At 43.3% G+C, this 19,793-nt stretch overlaps 1 protein-coding gene across 7 annotated transcripts in view; it reads right to left on the bottom strand.

The window, feature by feature from the left end:
* Positions 1-19,793, bottom strand: part of MAP7 (microtubule associated protein 7) — a 243,559-nt gene that overhangs the window by 17,783 nt on the left and 205,983 nt on the right. For all 7 annotated transcript variants that reach the window (XM_033937512.1, XM_033937511.1, XM_033937509.1 and 4 more), the window contains exons 13-15: positions 9,651-9,755; positions 2,372-2,422; positions 2,232-2,283 (exon numbers count right to left, since the gene is read on the bottom strand). In XM_033937512.1, coding sequence (XP_033793403.1) covers positions 2,232-2,283; positions 2,372-2,422; positions 9,651-9,755 — 208 coding nt within the window. The remainder of the gene's footprint in view (positions 1-2,231; positions 2,284-2,371; positions 2,423-9,650; positions 9,756-19,793) is intronic.

Below are 19,793 nucleotides of genomic sequence, written 5' to 3'. Positions count from 1 at the left end.
AATCAGTCATTTGTCTATGCCACTGAACATATTATAAAACCATCTGAGATACACATATCCCAAAGCTAAGATACTCCAGTTCATACATTCAAAATAAACAATTTTCTGCCTTTGTTGTCTGGACATTTTATTTTGCCATCGTGTTGGTCCCAATTTTTCTTCTGCTCTGTCTTCTGCTAATTCTCTTTCATGCAACTGTTATCCATTTTACAAGCGGTATATCAAATATAATAAATCCAATCCAATCCAATTTGTCTTTTCTCCTCTCTCCTGCCCTGTTCCATTCCTTAACTACAACTGTCTTTTCCACTTAGCCACCTCTCTCCCCTTCAATCTGTTCAAAATTCTGCTGCGTGACATATTCTGCCAGAGTCGCTATGCTCACATCACCCCACTCCTCAAATCACTTCATTGGCTCCCTAACTATTTCCACATACAGTTCAAACTCCTCTTATTGACTTACAAATGCATTCACTCTACAGTTTTGCAATATCTCTCCTCTCTTATCTCTCCCTATACTACTATTCCTTGGGAACACTGCTCATTGGGTAAATCTCTCCTATCTGTATCCTTCTTCTCTACTTCCAGTTCCAGACTATGTCCCTTCTCTCTTGCTACACCTTACACACCTAGAACAGAGTGCCCGAGTCTGTACATCAAGCTCCATCTTTGGTTTTATTCAAATCTAGGCTAAAAGCCTACTTTTGTGAAATTGCTTTTAACTCATAACTCCTACTTGCTTGTAAAGCTCCCACGCCTGCCTTCATCATTCCCTCTCTATGAAACTCCCTGTTTGTTTGCTTGATTTTATTGTAAACTCTAATGAGCAGGGACTGTATCTTGAATGCTTAATGTGCAGCGCTGTGTACATCAAATAGCATTATAGAAATAAGTGGTAGTAGTAGTACAAACTAATCTTTCTCTTTCATTTTATTCCTTTTCTGCCTCTGTCCCTTCAAATTTCACCCTCCTCCTTCTTTTTACTTTTCAACTTTCCATCTTCTTCTCTCATACCCTAACATTTCCATTTTCCATATCACTCCTTCCCAGCCTTCTGTCCGCTTCCATCTTTCATCTAAGACCCATTACTACATTTCTATCTCTGTACTCACTATCCTTCTTTCATTTCCATGCCACCCCTCTCCACCTCTCTCACATGATTCCTTCATTTCTAGTATCTTCCAACCTTCTTTTTCCCTCCACTCTTGTAGCCCAGTATCTCCTCTCCCTCTCTCCAGTCTCATGGCTAAGCATCTCCCTGTCCCTTTTTCTCCACCTCCCTTGCATCCTACTGTCCCATCAATCTTCCCTTTTGCCCTTCCCATGGTACATCATCTCTCCCCCCTCCATACACACATTATCCCACATTGTTCCTTCTCTCTTTCCTACACTCCTGCTCCCATGATCCAGATCTCTCCCTCCCTCTGTTCTAACATTTCTTCTTCCTCCCATGCCCGGGTCCAGCACCTCTTTTTCTTCCCAACTACCCTCCCATCCAACATCTCTCTCTCCCTCCGTCCCTCCCACTTCCATTCTGGGCCCAGAATCTTTCCTTGTCCTTTTTCTCTCACCATCCAGTTGCCCACCATCTAATTTTTGCACTTCCTCCCCTCTGTTCCTGGTCCAGCATATTCTCATCTCTCTCAACTCCCCCACAGGCTACCTTAAAACAGCTGCAAGAGGGCCCCTGTGGGCTGGCATCTCTTCCCCGTCTCTCTCACCTTCCTGGTCAATATTTCACACAGGGCTACAGACAAGTCTGTTGTGCAGCCTACAGCTGCCCTGGAGCTTTCCTTCTGCCGCGTTCCACCCCTTTCTGATGCAACTTCCTGTTTCCGTCTGGTCAGAACACAGCAGAAGGAAAGCTGCGGGCAGTGTATCAGACTTGTTGCTGTGATGGCAGCTCTGTGGGAAGAGAAATGTGCTAAATGTAGTCTGGGAAAGTGAGAGAAATGGGGAAGAGATGAGAGCAACAGGATCCCCTGGAACTGTGGGGCACAGGGTAGCTGCCCTGTTTGTCCACCACCTAAAGCCATAATTGAGTTTGGAGTCTTACTTTACAATTCTTAAAACAAGAACTGCAATTTCCAGAATTCTTTGCATTAAACAGTATTAGATTAGAATAGTCTAATGTCAGTCAGTCACTCCATTAAAGAAATGTTAAGCATTTTTAGCTTTCAACTCTTGCTACTTGGTTAGTTAAATATTTTGTAGTCATTATAAAGCAATACCTGATTCTTCAATTGTTTTTGATATTTCTCCATTTCTTTGGGTATTTGATTGCTACAAAGATTTTAAAAAGTAGAGGCATCAGATTAGAGAGACAAATGGAATGAAGACAATTTCAATTCCTATAACGATGAGTACTTACCTTATCTGCAGCCTCACTTCGCCTAGTTCTTTTCATAATCTCATCAAGTCTCTAGGGAGAAAAATAAAAAAAAAAAATGCTTAAGAGTCAAAAAACAAAACAGTACTAGTTTCTAAAACTGATTTTCTACACATTATCAAGAGAAACAAATGCATTTTTCTGACAAATGTGAGGGTACTTCTGGAGCATCAGCATCAACCTCAGGAAACCAGTGTATTTATTAATACTTATATATGTTTTATTCTAATATAGATTATTACAGACAACAAAGCTGCTTGCCTATAATGGGGATTCACTGTAGAGAGACAAATAAACAAAACAGACACAGATCTAGGTGACATCCCTAGACTCGTTTGAGATGGAAAAATTAAAATTTAATATAGAAGAAAATTGAACAGAATACTCCAGAAGAGAAAAACGGTATGGAGAAGTGACCAGAACAAAAGGTATAATGAAACACAAGAAGAAGACCATAGGAGAGTCAATAATCAGAAAAAGAATGAACCAATATCATCTATAACAAATCTGACAAATTTGGATCTATCTGAGGTCCAAATTTGATAGTTGAATTTTAGTTTAGGTTATGCATCAAGCATTCCCTATAACTCATTTTTGTTAAGGGTAGCTTTTTTAGATTTACATGGAAAATACAATCAAAAATCTTTTGGGGGGATAATCCTCCTGTTATAGATTTATCGGTATGTAAACCACCCTGTAGGTGGTATCCTCCAGGTATGATGGATTCTAAAGTTTCTATGTTTATAGAATTAGTACTGAAAGATCTTTTAATGAAAGAGAAAAAGTGTTTATAACTTCCTTCAAAGTTCAACCTATCGTGAATGAAATATGATGTTCTTTCTTTCTTTTAATTTTTTTTATCAGATTACATCACTTGTTCAAGAAACACTGCTAGTTTTCACATCAATTATACTTTATGAGAAATAAGAAGCAAAAGAAAAAAAATAATGAAATGCGAGCTCTTCCTCAGAAAACTATTAAAGGCGGGGAGGAGCAAAAGAAAACCAAAAGAGATATTCTACAAAAAAAATCATTAGAAAGAAAAAAAGCTTAATCAGAAATATCCCAGCTTAATTCCAATAATTAAACTTCATGTACTACCAATAATTAGCTTCTTACAATCTAAAAAGGACCTAAAATGATCTGGCAGGAAAAAAACCTATCTCAAACCTAAATACTTCACCTCACACTTGCATGAATATGGCAGCAAAAAGGTAGCTCCCATTTTCCTTGTTTTGTCTCTCATAATTAAAAAATTTTTCCTTCTTTCCTGAGTTGACTTAGTCACATCTGGATATAATCAAGTTCGCTAACCACAGAAAAAAGCTCCACTATTTTTAAAGTATATCTTCATAACAGAACTTAAATCTTTTAAAAAAATAAAACTAATGAGAGTCGCATGATCCATTACATCAGAAAGAGAGTCTTCAAGAATTGCAGTTATATCATGTAGACCTTTCTCTTGTTGTTGTAGCTATTGATGTTTTTTCAATCGCGCAGAGTTTTCTACTTGGATCAGTCTATTCCCACACTTGACCACCTTAGGTTTTAGGATTTGATCCATGTTTTTGCATTAGGACTTTCAGGGACCTCTGAGGAAGACAGTGTCATCGAAACATAGACCATGTTGGGTCCTTAGTCCCCTATAATTCAGCTTAATGTATTATGAGAAAACATGACTAAGGAAGACTGGAAGGTGGCGAATGTTACGCCAATCTTCAAAATAGGTTTGAGGGGAGATCTGTAAAACTACAGACAGGTGAGTCTGACCTCGGTACCGGGAATTATGGTAAAGGCACTGATAAAGGACCGCATCATTGATCACCTTGATGGACACGATCTGATGAGAACCAGCCAGCACGATTTCAGTAAAGGCAGATCTTGCCTGACGAACTTACTCCACTTCTTCGAGGGAGTAAACAGGCGGATTTTCAGAAGGCGTTCGACAAAGTTCCACATGAACGACTACTTCGGAAAATTGCATGCCATGGAATCGAGGGTGAACTACTCACGTGGATTAAAAACTGGCTGGTGCATAGGAAACAGAGAGGGGGGGGGGGTAAATGGACAATTCTCAGACTGGAAGAGCATCACTAGTGGGGTGTCGCAGGGCACGGTGCTTGGACCTGTGCTCTTCATCATCTTTATAAACGATCTGGACATTTGTACGACGAGTGAGGTGATTTAATTTGTGGACGATACATAAGAACATAAGCAGTGCCTCTGCTGGGTGAGACCAGAGGTCCAAAAAATGAAAGGAACTGACCTCAAAATATCCATAGAGAAGAAAATCCAGAGAAAACCAAAAAAAACTCTGTGGAGTGACGATGTTCCAAAATGGACTTTATTTGAAAGTGCCAGTTCCAAAGGTACACTGAAATCATCCACATAAAATAAATTCATCCACATAAAAATAGGTTATCCACATAAAAGCCTTAAAGGACCTAGTCCACTAGGGATACAGGACTCAACACGGTCCGCAGTTCGTCAAGCTTACATTAGGGCAAGATATGCCCAAAGAGAATTACTTTTGCAGGAGACACTATCTAAGTCGGATGATGGATCAATTGTATGTGTTCTTCCATATACAAATATGGCTAAACATCTGATAACAATTATGAGAAAACATCTAATATAATAAAATGCAAGGCCGCGCATGCGCACTAAAAAAACGTGTTCCCTGATCCCGTCGCGAAAACACGACTGCGCATGCGCGCCCCTGGCTCTCACTGTGCACTGTGCTCAAGCTGCCACCACGGCTCCTCTCTCGAACTGCAGCAGGATCGAGAGAGGAGCTGCGGCGGGGGCTTTCAGGACAGAATATGATTACCATGTTTCTTTAGGCAGCCCCGGTTGTTTACTTGGATTCAATGTCAGCATTACGGTTCGCCGGCCGCCTGCCATGAGAGCCGGGTGAGGAAGGCCGACGCAGCCTCGCGGCTAGGTAGGGGGACAACAATCGCGCTTATGCTCAAGCCGCCGCTACGACTCCTCTCTCGAACCGCACCAGAATCGAGAGAGGAGCTGCGGCGTGGGCTTGAGCATAAGCGCCATTGTTGTCCCCCTACCTAGCCGCGAGGCTGCGGTGGCGGCCTTCCTCACCCGGCGGCCGGTGAACCCTAATGCTGACATTGAATCCAAGTAAACAACCGGGGCTGCCTAAAGAAACAAAGTTTCACGGTTCTTGGCCTGCCAAACAATTCCTGCCGTTGCCGAAATTTGCCCCACCGTTCCTTCCCTTCCTCCATCAGGTACAGTTCAGCTCCGCCTACGTTAAAAGGAGCTGCTTTGAAATTGGAGCCCTGCCGCCAACGTAACACGTTCCCTCTGCCGCGGTCCCATATGTCAGAGAAGGGGCGGGACCAAGGCAGAGGGGAACGTGCTACGGCAGTGGCAGGCCTCCGATTTCGACGCGGCTCCTTTTAACATTGGTGGATTCACTGCACCTGATGGAGGGAGGGAAGGAAAGGTGGTTGTGCGCTGTTGAGCCCCTCTTTGCCCTCAGACCCTCTCCTAACTGCTCCCTCCTGTCTCAGAACACTGGGGGGAGGTGCCTGGCTTCAGCTGCAGGGATGGAGGGAGGGAAGAAGAAAGAAGGGGCCCTGGCAAGCGAGTTATCAAAAGCCAACCATAGCCTGGGACCCCTACATGGTATGAATAATGACCAGACAACAAAAGGTAAAAAAAATAATTTTATTTTCTGTTTTGTGATTACAATATGTCAGATTTGAAATGTGTCTTGAGGGAGGCTGCCGCCGCGGCTTTGGACAGAGGGCCACCATTTTCGTGGGAGCCGCCCTTCGGAGAGGCTTGGGACGCGGGGACGGATGCGGGAGGGACTGCCGCTGCAAAGGGCTTTGGTGGGGGAGCCAGCCAGACTGCGACTGTGGGGACGTTGTAAGCGCGGATTGGTCAAGGAGCCGCCGCTGCCGAGGCTTTGAAATTGCTCTCCCACCATCACTCCCTCCCACCCCAGCTCTGCCTCTGCCCCTGCCCAGGTTCAAAAGCAGGAGAGGCGGTCATCTAGCACCCGTTAATCTAACGGGCTTAAACACTAGTTGGTATATATTACAATTAACATCAGAACATAAGAATTGTCATACTAGGACAGACCAAAGGTCCATCAAGCCCAGTACCTGTTTCCACCAGTGGCCAACCCAGTTCCCAAGTACCTAGCTAGATCCCAAATAGTAAAATAGATTTTATGCTGCTTATACTAGAAATAAGCAGTGGATTTCCCCAAGTCATCTCAATAATGGCCTATGGACTTCTCTTTTAGGAAATTGTCCAAACCTTTTTTAAACCCTGCCATGCTGATTTCACCACATTCTCTGGCATGGCATATAGAAGAGGTGAAACAATTGGGGAATATTTTATACCACAATATATAATCAAGTTGATTGCATCAGCCCAGATGCGACACATGAAGCCTGTGGAAATTGCCAGTACTGTACCTCTATTTTGGATGGGCTACTAAGGGTGACTCCAGGACCAAGATTAAAATACAAGCAAAAACTAATACCTCATGTATGAGTAAGAATATTATATATATTACTATCTGTCCTTGTATGCTAGTATAAGTAGGGCAGAGTAGCCACCTGATCCATTTGAGACTAATTGAACACAAATAAATTATAACAGCAAATTTACAGGCACCTCTAGTTCAATACTGGCGAAGGGACATCAGGTCTCAGATATTTAATGGAGATTAATCAATCATGTTCTAGTAGCATGGGAGAGTGGTAATTTTGAAAGTTTATTAAACTATAAAGAACAAAATTGGATCTACAGATTAGATACAGTCAGCCCTTTGGATGGCATTGGTTTGAAGGGAAGGTCTGTCATAGGCTATTGAAGAATCAGCTGATTTACTGATGGGTACACGCGTACAACTGAAAACACCGCTGCCATTTTGAAACATAAGAGAAGGAAGTTCCTAGATGACAATGGCACTTCAACGAGGTACTGAAAAGCTTTTAATGATGTGTTTTTTGTTCTTTTGACAAACCTAATTGAAGTCAGGGTAGACTTCATGCTCCAGGGAGCTGGGAATATTTGGTACATAAGTCTCCCCTTACTATGATTTGTGGAATTATAAAGGTTGATAGCAGTCCCTAGGCTTAGGGCTGCCAAAGGTGGTTGGTATGTGACTTTTGATCTGCATTGTTAATGCAGGGTAAACAAAGTGAGAAGGCAGTTAGAAACCCAACCTTGTGGGTTCCGGCAAATTCTGGAAAATGTGCAGTGAATAAGACCCAGGCAGTACTTGGATTTCTCTGAAAGATAGATTTAAAGAAACAAACGAGTGACATCATCAGAGGGGCTCTTAAGCTCATGTCTTGGGCGGGAGAATTGTCTTTGAGAAGGTCTCCCCAAACAGATCATGATCCAGCCAGAATGGAGGATCTTTTTGTTAGGAGATTTCTCATTTTACAATAAGTCAGGATAAAGAATGTACACTGGCCCTTTTTTAAAAAGCCGCGCAGCCAAGTGCCACGTGGCAAATACTCTGATGCCCATGTCCACTAGCAACCTATGTTATAGATAGACAACTTTGATTTCTCTATCAATCATACACATCATGGGGAATGCCAAACTAATGGTTGCTCTACTTGTGTTTAGTTGACCAGAAACAGAAAAGGCTTTATAGAACTTCTTCTCCAAATGTACCATTTTCCTTGGTAAAGTAAGTTGGATCAGTAAGGTGGGCAGTGCATGCAAATCCATCTCATACATATTAATTGTGAATATCCTGAAAACCTGACCTGCCTGTGGCTCTCGAGGACCGGAATTGTCTACCTCTGCTATAGGCTGCCAGAAGTTATTGTACAAAGGATCCCTGCATCAAGATCTGTGGCATGTTGGGATTTATTTTCCACTTTTTTGAGGGTACTCACTCTTTTAAGGATGTCCTCCTCAAGTTCCCTTGAGAAGGAACCACTCCATGGGATTAAGCAGCATTTTCTTTTCTCCCCATAAGAGGGTATTAAGTCTGCAAATATTAACATAGAAACATAGAAAAAGACGGCAGAAAAGGGCTATAGCCCACCAAGTCTGCCCATTCCAAATACCCTCCCCCCTTAAATTACTCCCTTAGGGATCCCATGTGAATATCCCATTTTCTCTTAAAGTCTGACACGCTGTTGGCCTCAATCACCTGCAGTGGGAGTTTGTTCCAATGATCCACTACTCTTTCAGTGAAGAAGTATTTTCTGTAGTCGCTATGGAACTTCCCTCCCCTGATTTTCAGCGGATGCCCCCTGGTGGTCGAGGGTCCCCTGAGGTAAAAGATATCTTCTTCCGACTCGATACGGCCCGTGATATACTTAAACGTTTCAATCATGTCTCCCCTTTCTCTTCGTTCCTCAAGTGAGTACAGCCACAGTTTATTCAGTCTTTCTTCATACGTGAGATCCTTGAGTCCCAAGACCATCCTAGTGGCCATACGCTGAACCGACTCGATTCTCAGCACATCTTTCCGGTAGTGTGGTCTCCAGAATTGAACACAGTATTCCAAATGAGGCCTCACCATGGACCTGTATAGCGGCATCATGACTTCAGGTCTCCTGCTGACAAAACCTCTACGGATACAACCCATAACTTGCCTTGCCCTGGAGGAAGCCTTCTCCACTTGATTTGCAGCCTTCATGTCATCACTAATGATCACCCCTAGATCTCGTTCCGTCGTGGTCCTGGCCAAGGTCTCACCATTTAGTATGTAAGTTCTGTGCGGGTTTCTCTTTCCCAGGTGCATTACCTTACACTTTTTAGCATTGAAGCCTAGCTGCCATGTTGCTGACCACCGTTCCAGTAGCAGTAGATCCTGTGTCATATTATCAGGCATGGTGTTTTTACCTACTATGTTGCAAAGGCATTTTTCCCACCTTTTAACATGCTGGAGTTTCTCTGATGGTGGAAGAGAGTCCAGATGTTTTATTTATTTATTTGGTTTTATATCCTGTCCTCCCAGGAGATGTGATGAATGAAGATCCTTCATCTTGCAGCTTTTGAAGCATCTTACCTTCTGTGGCATTCTGATGCAGTGAAGAAAAACAAATCACCAGGAAAAGGATAGTTCTTCTCTTTGCTTTAGTGTCAAGTAGAAAAATATCTGAGAGAACTCAGCCATGGCAAGGGACTTATGAGATTAGCTGGACAGGACATCCTATGCTTACTTAGAAAACTCACAGTTCACGCAGAAGCCATTGGATGGTTCATCCTGTTTGACAAAGGAGAAATGACCTAATATCTGTTAATTCACCTTCTTCCTTTCTAAACGTTCTTGTTCTTCTCTTTGGAAATGTTTGTCGCGTTCCAGTCGAACCCGTTCAGCCTCCTCTCGAAGACGAATTTCTTCTTCTTCTTTCTAAACAAAACAAACAAAAAAAGGAGGATGACAATGATGAGACACATATAATTTGCCTTGTAAAAATTGTCTCACCTTTACAGCCAGTGTAACTTTAATGAGTGCAGAAAACAAAATATAGAAATATAATGCCAATTATTCTTTTACAAGATTCAATTAGATAAGCATTCAATCCTCATGTTAAAGAGATTTCAAACTACAGACTACAAACAATAATCTTTATGTGACTCTCCTGAAAAATGCCTGTGCCATAAAAGGAAGTTGTGTATTATTTTTCAGGGGGTCACTGAGACTAAGCTTTAAGTGGTTAGAAGAGAAATAGTGGGAAGTATAGGAAGTCCTTTTTTCCCAAGGAGAGGTTATATAAGGGAAGTCAGTGAGAAACTCAAGACTTTTTGTGATCCTTTTTCTCCTGCCAAAGTCCTGTATAGAGGGAGACTCCTGTGGATTCCTAGGAGGGGGAGAGAGAGGAAAAGCTGATATTGACTACCAGATAAGTGAGACAGAAATTTGAGAGCTTGGTTATCCTATTTCTCCCACCAAGGCCCTATGCACTGAGGGAGATCCCTTTTTAGTCCCTGGAGGAAGCACAGAGAATAAGCAGTTACTCCAACCACAGTACAAGATGAAAAGTGTGTGGCTTGAACTGTTATGAAATGTTGTGAGGACATCATTCACACATGACCCAGTAGATAACATAGGAAATCCAAGATGGATGCCACTGCAGTGTTTTGGCACCAGGAAACAGCTCGTGGGAGCAAAACTAAAAGACCAAAATTACTCAAAATAGGATTTTAGAGGTAGAGAACCCTTGGGACAACCTCAGAAACCAATAGTTTTGCTAAAAATAGGTCTACCCTGATTTTCCCATAGACAGTAATGAGTTGTATCTGCATCAGCTTCTTACTGCAGCTGGAAATGGAGAAGGGATTTTCTGCTTCAAACAAGCAAAGGATGGATCCAGTGGCTTGTTTCTTTGGGCTGCCTTTTAATCAGGTTCCAAAAACCTGATACCCTCAAACCCCTTAAAAGGCAGGAAGCCTGGGCACGAGGCAGACCGCGGCTGCGTTCTAACTTGCTCTTTACAGTTTCTTTACTTACAGGGCAGGATCGGGAGGCAGAAGGGAGAAAGCCAGGACTGAGAGGGCTGGAGGAGAGGCACAAGGGCAGCCAGGAGGGGTGAAAAGCTGATCGGGGTAGCGGCGAGAGAAAGCTCTGCCCACCCCCACCGCGTCAGAGGTCGCTTCAGTGCCCAGGCTCCCCCTTAAAAGGGGGTGAGCCAACGGTGCGCGGCCGTTCGATGCGCGGCTCGCCTTAGCGAGGGCGCCTTTGCGAAGGAGCCGAGAGAAGGAGCCAGGAGTCCAGGCTGCTCAGCAGCAAATTCAATCTTCTTAAATAACTAAAAACAAACAAACAAACAAAAAAAAATTTTCTTTCTTCTATACTCATTATTTGTTCTCTCTCTACTTCTCCACCTAGCTACACGTCAGGCACACTCCAGCGCACCAAGGAACTTTAGTCACAAGGAAGGAATAATGGAGGCAGCAGAAGGCCAGCGAAGCTTTCCAGTATACTGCATTGATTGTCACATGTATGACTACCTCCCTTCCGGGAGGCAGGCCTACATATGCAGTCGATGTCAGGAACTGGCTAGCCTGAAGAAGGAGGTCGGGAGACTGCAGATCAAAGTACAGGAGCTAGAGGGACTCCGATCCATAGAGGAACCAAGGGATTTTGAACCAACTGAGGACATCACCAGAGAAAACCACATCAACGAGCAGGTCAGAGAGCTCGAAAGATTCATCGAGGAGGCCTGCAAGATGGTAGAAACACAGGACCACCCGCTCTTCATAAGGGAACAAACAGATGGAGGACAGGACCCGCCAGGAGCCACCAGGATCCACCAGGAGCCGAGAGAGAGGAACCTTGCGTAGGAACCAACCAGGAGAAGGAAGGATTCAAGTTTCAAGTTTCAAGTTTATTAAAAATTTGATTAATCGCTTAATCTACATTCTAAGCGATGTACATGTTATTAAAATTACAATAAAAAAGGGGAATAATATACTAAATGAGACTGAACACATTATTGACAAAAAAAAAATACAAAACGAAACAAAACATGATACATAAGGAAAAGGAGGGGTAAAAGTTACAATATATGTTAAAGAAGGAAAAAACAGGTAAGGAAAATACATGAGGAAGGGAAAAAACTGAATATTTCAGTAAAAGATTAGAGGTAAAAGAATTGTTATTAATTTGTGTAGAAAGGGTTAAATAGAAAAGGCATCTTTAAAGAGAAAACTCTTCAGGTTACCTTTGAATTTTTCTATGTTTGTTTCTTCCCTTAGATAGATAGGGAGAGAATTCCAGATTTGGGGTGCTGAAACAGAAAAGATAACTTGTCTACGAGTATTAATGAATTTAAGAGAGGGGACCGATAGCAGATTTTGTTCTGTGGATCTTAATGTTCGATTAGTAGTATATGGAATCAAATATTTGTGAATGAATGCTGGGGTTTTGAAAAGAAGAGTTTTGTATGTAAGCAGGCATATTTTATAAGATACTCGGTGGGTGACTGGTAACCAATGTGCTTCCCTAAGAAGAGGTGTCACATGGTCAAATTTCCTTGCTTTTGTAATCAATTTTATAGATGTGTTTTGAATAATCTGAAGGCGTTTAAGTTCCTTTTGGGCAATACCATTATACAGAGAATTACAATAATCTATTCTGGATAAAACGAAAGAATGGATAAGAATTTTAAGAGACTTTTCACAAAGAAATTGGGAAATAGAACGAATTTGTCTGAGCCTAAAAAAAGATAACTTAACGACACTGCTGATATGATCGTGAAAAGTGAGTTTATTATCGAATATAATCCCTAAGATTTTTATTTTTTTGACTTCTTGTAACGGGATGCCCTTGATAGTGATTGGGGAATTAATACTTAAATTATCTTTCCAGGGAAAGAGCATTATATTTGATTTATTTATGTTCAACGCAAGCCGATTGATATTTAACCAATCTGATATTTTTTCTAGTTTCGTGGTTATTGTTGAAATATCCAAAGGGTTATTAGTATCGATGGGATGTAATAATTGGATGTCATCGGCATAAGCAAAGACATTAAAACCGATGGACTGACATAGAGTAAGAAGTGGTGCAAGAAAAATATTGAATAGTAGTGGAGATAATATTGAACCTTGCGGAACACCGTATGTTAGAGAGACATTATTAGAAATTTCATTATTGAATAACACGGAAGATGTACGATCGGAAAAGTAAGATTGAAACCAGGAAAAAATCTGGTCTGAAACACCAATAGATTGAAGCCTGTTTAATAGAAGCTCGTGATCGATAGTGTCGAAAGCGGCTGAAAGGTCTAGTGAAATTAATAGAACTGACTGGTGGTGATCTAAGAAATAATGTATGGATGTGGTCATACCTAGTAATGAATATTCTGTTGAGTGGTGTTGCCTAAAGCCTGTCTGATTTGGGTGTAAAATATTGGTTTTTTCGATGAAATCTGATAACTGATTAAAAACTATCTTCTCAGTTAATTTTGATAGAAAAGAAATGTTTGCTATTGGTCTATAGTTTGACATGTCATTAATACTAGTTTTTTGATCTTTAATGATGGGGCGAATAGTTGAGTTTTTCCAGAGTTTTGGCATATAGCTTTGTTTTAAGCTTTCACTAATAAGTGTAAGAATTGCTGGACCAAATATCCTGAAATAACGCTTGAGAATAAACGGTGGTATTGAGTCAGCTGAGGAGCCTTTAATGTTAATAGAATTAAAGAGTGTTTCGATCTCAGTTAAATTTGGAATTTTGAAATGGGAGCATTTCGACGAAAATGGGCTGGGTTCTGTTTGTTCATAAGTGGATAAGAGTGATTGGTGTGCGTTAAAAGTTGCCCTAATGTTAGTAATTTTATTAATAAAATACGTAGAAAGATCTTGGGCAGTAAGAGTGGATTGTTCTTCATGATTTTTCCGTTTGCTTGAATAAGTAATTGAATTCAAAATTCGATAGAGTACTGAGGAATTATTAGCTTTCAAAATTTTAGTTGAATAATACTTAGTTTTGGCATCATTAATTTTTAATTTATAGAATTTAGAGTGTTCTTTAAATGATTCAGTATTAACTGGTGATCTATTTTTCCTCCATTTACGTTCAAGTGATCTTAATTGTTTTTTAATAAGAGAAAGTTCTGAATTGAACCAGGGATTTGTAGATTTCTTTGATGAGATAATTTTGGTTTGTAAAGGAGCTAGAGAATCTAATAATAAAAGAGTATTGGTAGACCAATGATTTAGAGATTCATCCAATGAAGAAGTATTAAAGTCAAAGAAATTTGGTGAGAGAGTTGCTAAAATAGCTTCAAAGGAGAGAGTATTAAAATCTCTAAATTTAACTGTTTTATTTTTGGAAGAGTGGGAATTAGTATGTGTTGTTTTATATGATAATGAAATCAAATAATGATCCGACCAGGGAACTGGCAAACAAAAGTTTAGTGAGTAATTATCGACTGAAGAAGTTGAAATAAGGGCCATATCTATTGTATGACCTAATCGATGTGTGGGTTCTGATATTAAAGGATGAATATCTAATTGTTTGATGTATGATAAGATATTTTTGGTGAAAGAGTTATCAGGGTTATCAAAATGGATGTTAAAATCACCCAAAATAAATGGATTCAAAGAAGAAGAACCAAAATCAAAAAGGAGTGACTGAAGTTGAGTTAAATTTTCACTCGTGATAGGGGGGGGCAAGTAAAGAAGTAGAACATCTAATTTTGGTTTAAATTGAAAAGAAAATTGTAAAAATTCAATAGGAAAGTTAGGGGGGGAATAATCGATATTTGTTAGTAATTGATTACGGGAAATAATGGCTAATCCTCCTCCGCGTTTTAGTCGGCGGTGATTAAAAAAGTATGAATAACCGGGGGGACAAATGTAAGATAAATACGCTTCGTCTCCATCAGTCAACCATGTTTCTGTTAGGCATAATATATCGAAAGAGTGTTGAATTATCAGATCTTTGAGTAAATGATGCTTGGTTTTTACAGACCGGACATTAATTAAACCAATATTAAGATGTAAGTTGTTGGAGACTGAAATTGGGGAAATAAAATCTGTAGTCGACGTCATTGGTGAAGCCGATAAAATTTTAATGTGTTCTGACTGATTGGGTATTGTTAAATGATTAAATGGTTTTGTAGGTCTATGACCCCAAATGACAGGAATTGGGTTGGTGTAGGTATCCATATTAAGGGGAGAGGAATGAAGAATTTGCTTATGAAAAATGAGAGGAGAAATGTTAATTAGTAATAGATAAAGAAGGAAACAGTAAGAAAGAGTAATGAAAAAATTGTAATGTTTGAAGGCCCTGTATTTTGTAGTAGCGCAATGTAGTAGCGCACAAAGGAGCGCATCAAGGAGCAGGACCTGCTCCTTAGGTGCGCTCCTTTGCGGCGTGCGCCGCAAAGTGCTTGTTTTTGTATGACATGTACCGGAAGGGGGGCGGAGTCCACAGCGGGCCGCCGCTATGCGGCGGCAGAAGGGTCTTGGAGAGAGCTGTTGAAAAGAGAGTTGCAAAGACAGGTAAAAACTAAACGTAATTAAACTTGAAAAAGAATAAGTAATATAATAAAAAAAAACAATAAAGTCTATACAAATTAAAAGCATGAACAAGTCAAGGTGCTGTGCAGATAATATCCAGCGTTCTGTGAGAGTGAGCGTGCGCCGCAAAGTGCTTGTTTTTGTATGACATGTACCGGAAGGGGGGCGGAGTCCACAGCGGGCCGCCGCTACGCAGCGGCAGAAGGGTCTTGGAGAGAGCGGAAGGGGGGCGGAGTCTACAGCGGGCCACCGCTACGCGGCGGCAGAAGGGTCTTGGAGAGAGCGGAAGGGGGGCGGAGTCCACAGCGGGAGGACCCAATCATCGACACAGACCTGAGATCCAGGAGGAAGCTGAGGAGAGGGAAATCTGCTATCATGGTGGGAGACTCAATCCTGAGAGAGGTGGACAGTCACATAGCAGGAGGCAGAGCGGATCGCCTAGTGACATGTCTCCCAGGGGCGAGGACAAAGGACATCTCCAACAGAATCGAGAGAATCATGGAGGGAGCTGAGACAGAGGAAACAGCAGTGATAATCCACATCGGAACAAATGACGTCAGCAGAAGGAATTTCAACAAGACTACACTGACCGAACATTTTAAGATCCTGGGGAGGAAGCTGAAGCTGAGGACAGGGAAGATAGCCTTTTCAGAGATCCTGCCAGTACCAAGGGCAGATACGAGGAGGCAGACCGAGCTGCAAGCAACAAAAGGATGGCTGAGGCGATGGTGTGATGAGGAGGGTTTCCTCTTTGTACGGAACTGGTCAACCTTCCTGGGGAAAAACAAGCTCTACAGGAGAGACAGACTGCATTTGAGCACGGCTTGGACTAGGATGCTGGCACGTAACATTCAGACCTGCATAGACATGACTTTAAACTGATAACAAGGGGAAAGCCGATAGTCGATCTGATCTCAACACATCGGACCACAGTATCGAGCAAGGATACTGAAACAAGAAATGGCAACAGTGGACTAGAGACAAAATGGACACTTTATGGTCATAAACCCAAAGATGCAGTACAGGGACCCGTGAGGCAAATAGAGCTAAAGAGCAAGACAAGGAGGAAACAGCCGGAACCAGAGGGCTATCAAAGAACAAAAAAGCGGGCAGAGGATGGGATAGACACACCGCAGGAGGCAGCCCGTGGGGAGACCAGCAGGAGCATCAAATCAAGAGTAGATCCAAAAGGAAAGGTAACAAACCGGGACTTAAATTGCCTATATACAAATGCTAGGAGCCTAAGGACTAAAATGGGGGAGCTAGAAGTTATAGCCAGAAATAAGGACCTAGACATAATAGGAATCACAGAGACATGGTGGTCAGAGGACAACAAATGGGATGTGGCCCTACAGGGGTACAAACTCTACAGGAGGGACAGGGCACACAAGAAGGGAGGAGGAATAGCACTGTACATAAAGGACTCCATTCCTTCATCCAGAACAGAAACACCAATAAAGGCAGACAGTCTGGAGTCACTATGGGTTAAGTTGACAGGAGGGGAAGGGGCTGACATCAAGTTAGGACTGTACTATCGCCCACCAGGACAACCAGAAGCAAACGACCTGGACCTGGAGACCGAACTGAGGCAGGTGTGCAAAAGTGGAAGGGTGGTGGTTATGGGGGATTTCAACTATCTGGGAATAGACTGGGACATTGGGCACTCAAATTGCACGAGAGAAACTAAATTCCTAGAGGTGATAAGGGACTGTTTCATGGAGCAGCTGGTCACGGAACCAACGCGAGGGGATGCCACTCTGGACCTAATCCTCAACGGGCTAGAGGGACCCGCAAAGGAAGTGGTGGTACTAGCACCATTAGGGAACAGCGATCACAACATGATCCAGTACAAATTAAACATGGGAACATCAAAAGTGAAAAGAACCACAACGACAGCACTCAACTTCAGAAAAGGAAACTACAAGGACATGAGGAAAATGGTAGGAAAAAAGCTCAGCAACAGCTCAGGGAAGGTGAAGATCGTAAAGGAAGCCTGGACACTGCTTAAAGGCACAGTGCTCGAGGCACAAGACCTGTACGTCCCAAGGTTTAGGAAAGGGTGCAAAAAAAATCGAACTAGAAACCCAGCATGGATAACAACTGCAGTTAAAAAGGTGATAAGTGACAAGAAATCATCCTTCAAGAAATGGAAAAAGGAACCAACAAAGGAAAACCAGGAAGAGCACAAAAGACACCAGAAAGAATGCCATCGAGAGGTCAGGAAAGCAAAGAGTGAATATGAGGAAAAACTGGCAGGAGAAGCAAGAAACTTCAAACCCTTCTTCAGGTATGTGAAAGGGAAACAACCAGCCAGAGAGGAAGTGGGACCACTGGACGACGGAGACAGGAAAGGAGCGATAAAGGAGGAAAAAGAGATAGCTGACAGGTTAAACAAATTCTTCTCGTCAGTCTTCACCAGAGAGGACACATCCAATATCCCAGAACCCGAGGTGATTATAAACGGAGAACACAACGAAAGGCTGGTACAACTAGAGGTAAGCAAAGAGGATGTCCTCAGACAGATAGACAGACTGAAGAGTGACAAATCACCGGGCCCGGACGGCATCCGCCCAAGGGTGCTAAAAGAACTGAGAAATGAAATAGCAGAGACACTTCGCCAAATATGTAACCTCTCCCTAAAAACTGGGGAGATCCCAGAGGACTGGAAAATAGCAAATGTCACGCCCATCTTTAAGAAGGGATCAAGGGGTGACCCGGGAAACTACAGGCCTGTGAGGTTGACCTCGGTTCCGGGAAAGATGATGGAAGCAATGGTAAAGGACACAATCTGCGAACACATAGAAAACAATGGACAACTGAAGGCGAGCCAGCATGGCTTCTGCAAGGGAAGGTCGTGCCTCACGAACTTGCTGTACTTCTTTGAGGGAATAAACAGCCAGATGGATAAGGGGGAATCCATAGACATTATTTACCTTGACTTCCAAAAAGCCTTCGACAAGGTACCTCACGAGCGGCTACTTAAAAAGCTGTGGAACCACGGGGTGCAAGGGGATATCTATCGATGGATCAAACACTGGTTGGCGGGGGTCACGTGATGACGCTGAGCTGAGCGGCGGCTCCTGGCTCGTGCTCCGACCCTCTCACGCTCCAATCTCCGCTTTTTAAAGCTTTTCAGCTCTGCTCCCCTCACCTTCTTTGGCGCGATATCAAGCGGAAAGCAGTGGGAGGCTGACGGCTGCTTCGGCGGTTTTCTGCGCGGGTTTCCAGGCAAGTTATGCCAGTTAGGACCCCGCGGCCGGCACGAGTCCAGCGTGAGCACGGCGCACCTAAGATGGCGGCCGGAACTGCGACCCCGCCGAAAGTGCTGCTTCAGGACGATGCGGTACAGGAGCTGACTCGAACTATATCGGCAGCAATTGATGGGAGACTCACCAAACTACAGGCAACTGTGGAGGACGTGCGGGACTGCCTGGAGCGGCATGGCCAACGCCTTCAGCAAGCGGAGTCTCGCATCACCGCCCAGGAAGACCGCTCCGGAGTGCTGGAGGCGCAGGTTCGGGACCTGCAGGCTACGTGCGCTACCCTACACGAGCGCCTGGAAGACCAAGAAAACCGCGGACGTCGTAATAATATCCGACTGGTGGGCCTGGCGGAAAATATCCGCGACGCCGAACTGCGCGATCTGGTGGAGAGGTGGCTACCTGATGCAGTGGGCTTCACCCCGGCAGGATCACGCGCCTTGGTGGAAAGGGTGCATCGCCTGGGCCAGCGTCGCGAGGGAGAAGGCAGACCGCGACCTGTCATTGCCAGATATCTGAATTTTGCTGACAAGGCACAAGTCATGGCGTTCTATCGCAAAAAGGGCACGTTGGAACGGGACGGTGCTAAAATTCTGCTGTTTAACGACTACTCTGCCGAGGTGGCTGCCCGCCGGCGAGCCTTGGCACCTCACTGCACTGAGCTCCGTAACAGAGGCCTCCGCTTCGTGGTGCAGTACCCTGCACGGGTCCGGGTCTTTGAGGCCGGGGGACCGAAGACCTACGAGGATGCGGAGGCACTGCAGACCTTTATCAGATCCCTGGCACTTACACCTCCGAACCCTTAACTCAGTACCTCAGTTTACCTCATTTGCTTAGTTGCTCTATAAATCTCTTTTGACTTTGCGTCTATGGCCGCTGATACCTGCAACAGGGGTCGGCTACTACTGAGCTCGAGCTTTGTGTCCCCTTCTGGGGGGAACCACTGGGGCCTTTCGTGGACTCTTATTCTTTTCTGCTTGGTCCTGGGAGGCCCTGATGGATGGACGCTATTGAGGGATATTATCACTGCGCTGCTTTGGCAGCTTTCTCGGTTCTGGCATTTGTTTCTGTTATGCTTAGTCAGATCCTTGGACTGGACCGATGATTCGGCATATGCATGCAGGGATTCTGGACTCTGGACTTTGGGTATTTGATGC

The sequence above is a fragment of the Geotrypetes seraphini genome, chromosome 3, assembly GCF_902459505.1.
Source record: "Geotrypetes seraphini chromosome 3, aGeoSer1.1, whole genome shotgun sequence".
Lineage (NCBI taxonomy): Eukaryota > Metazoa > Chordata > Amphibia > Gymnophiona > Dermophiidae > Geotrypetes > Geotrypetes seraphini.
Note: the sequence above shows the minus strand (reverse complement) of the source record. Positions and strands in the feature narration are given on the sequence as shown.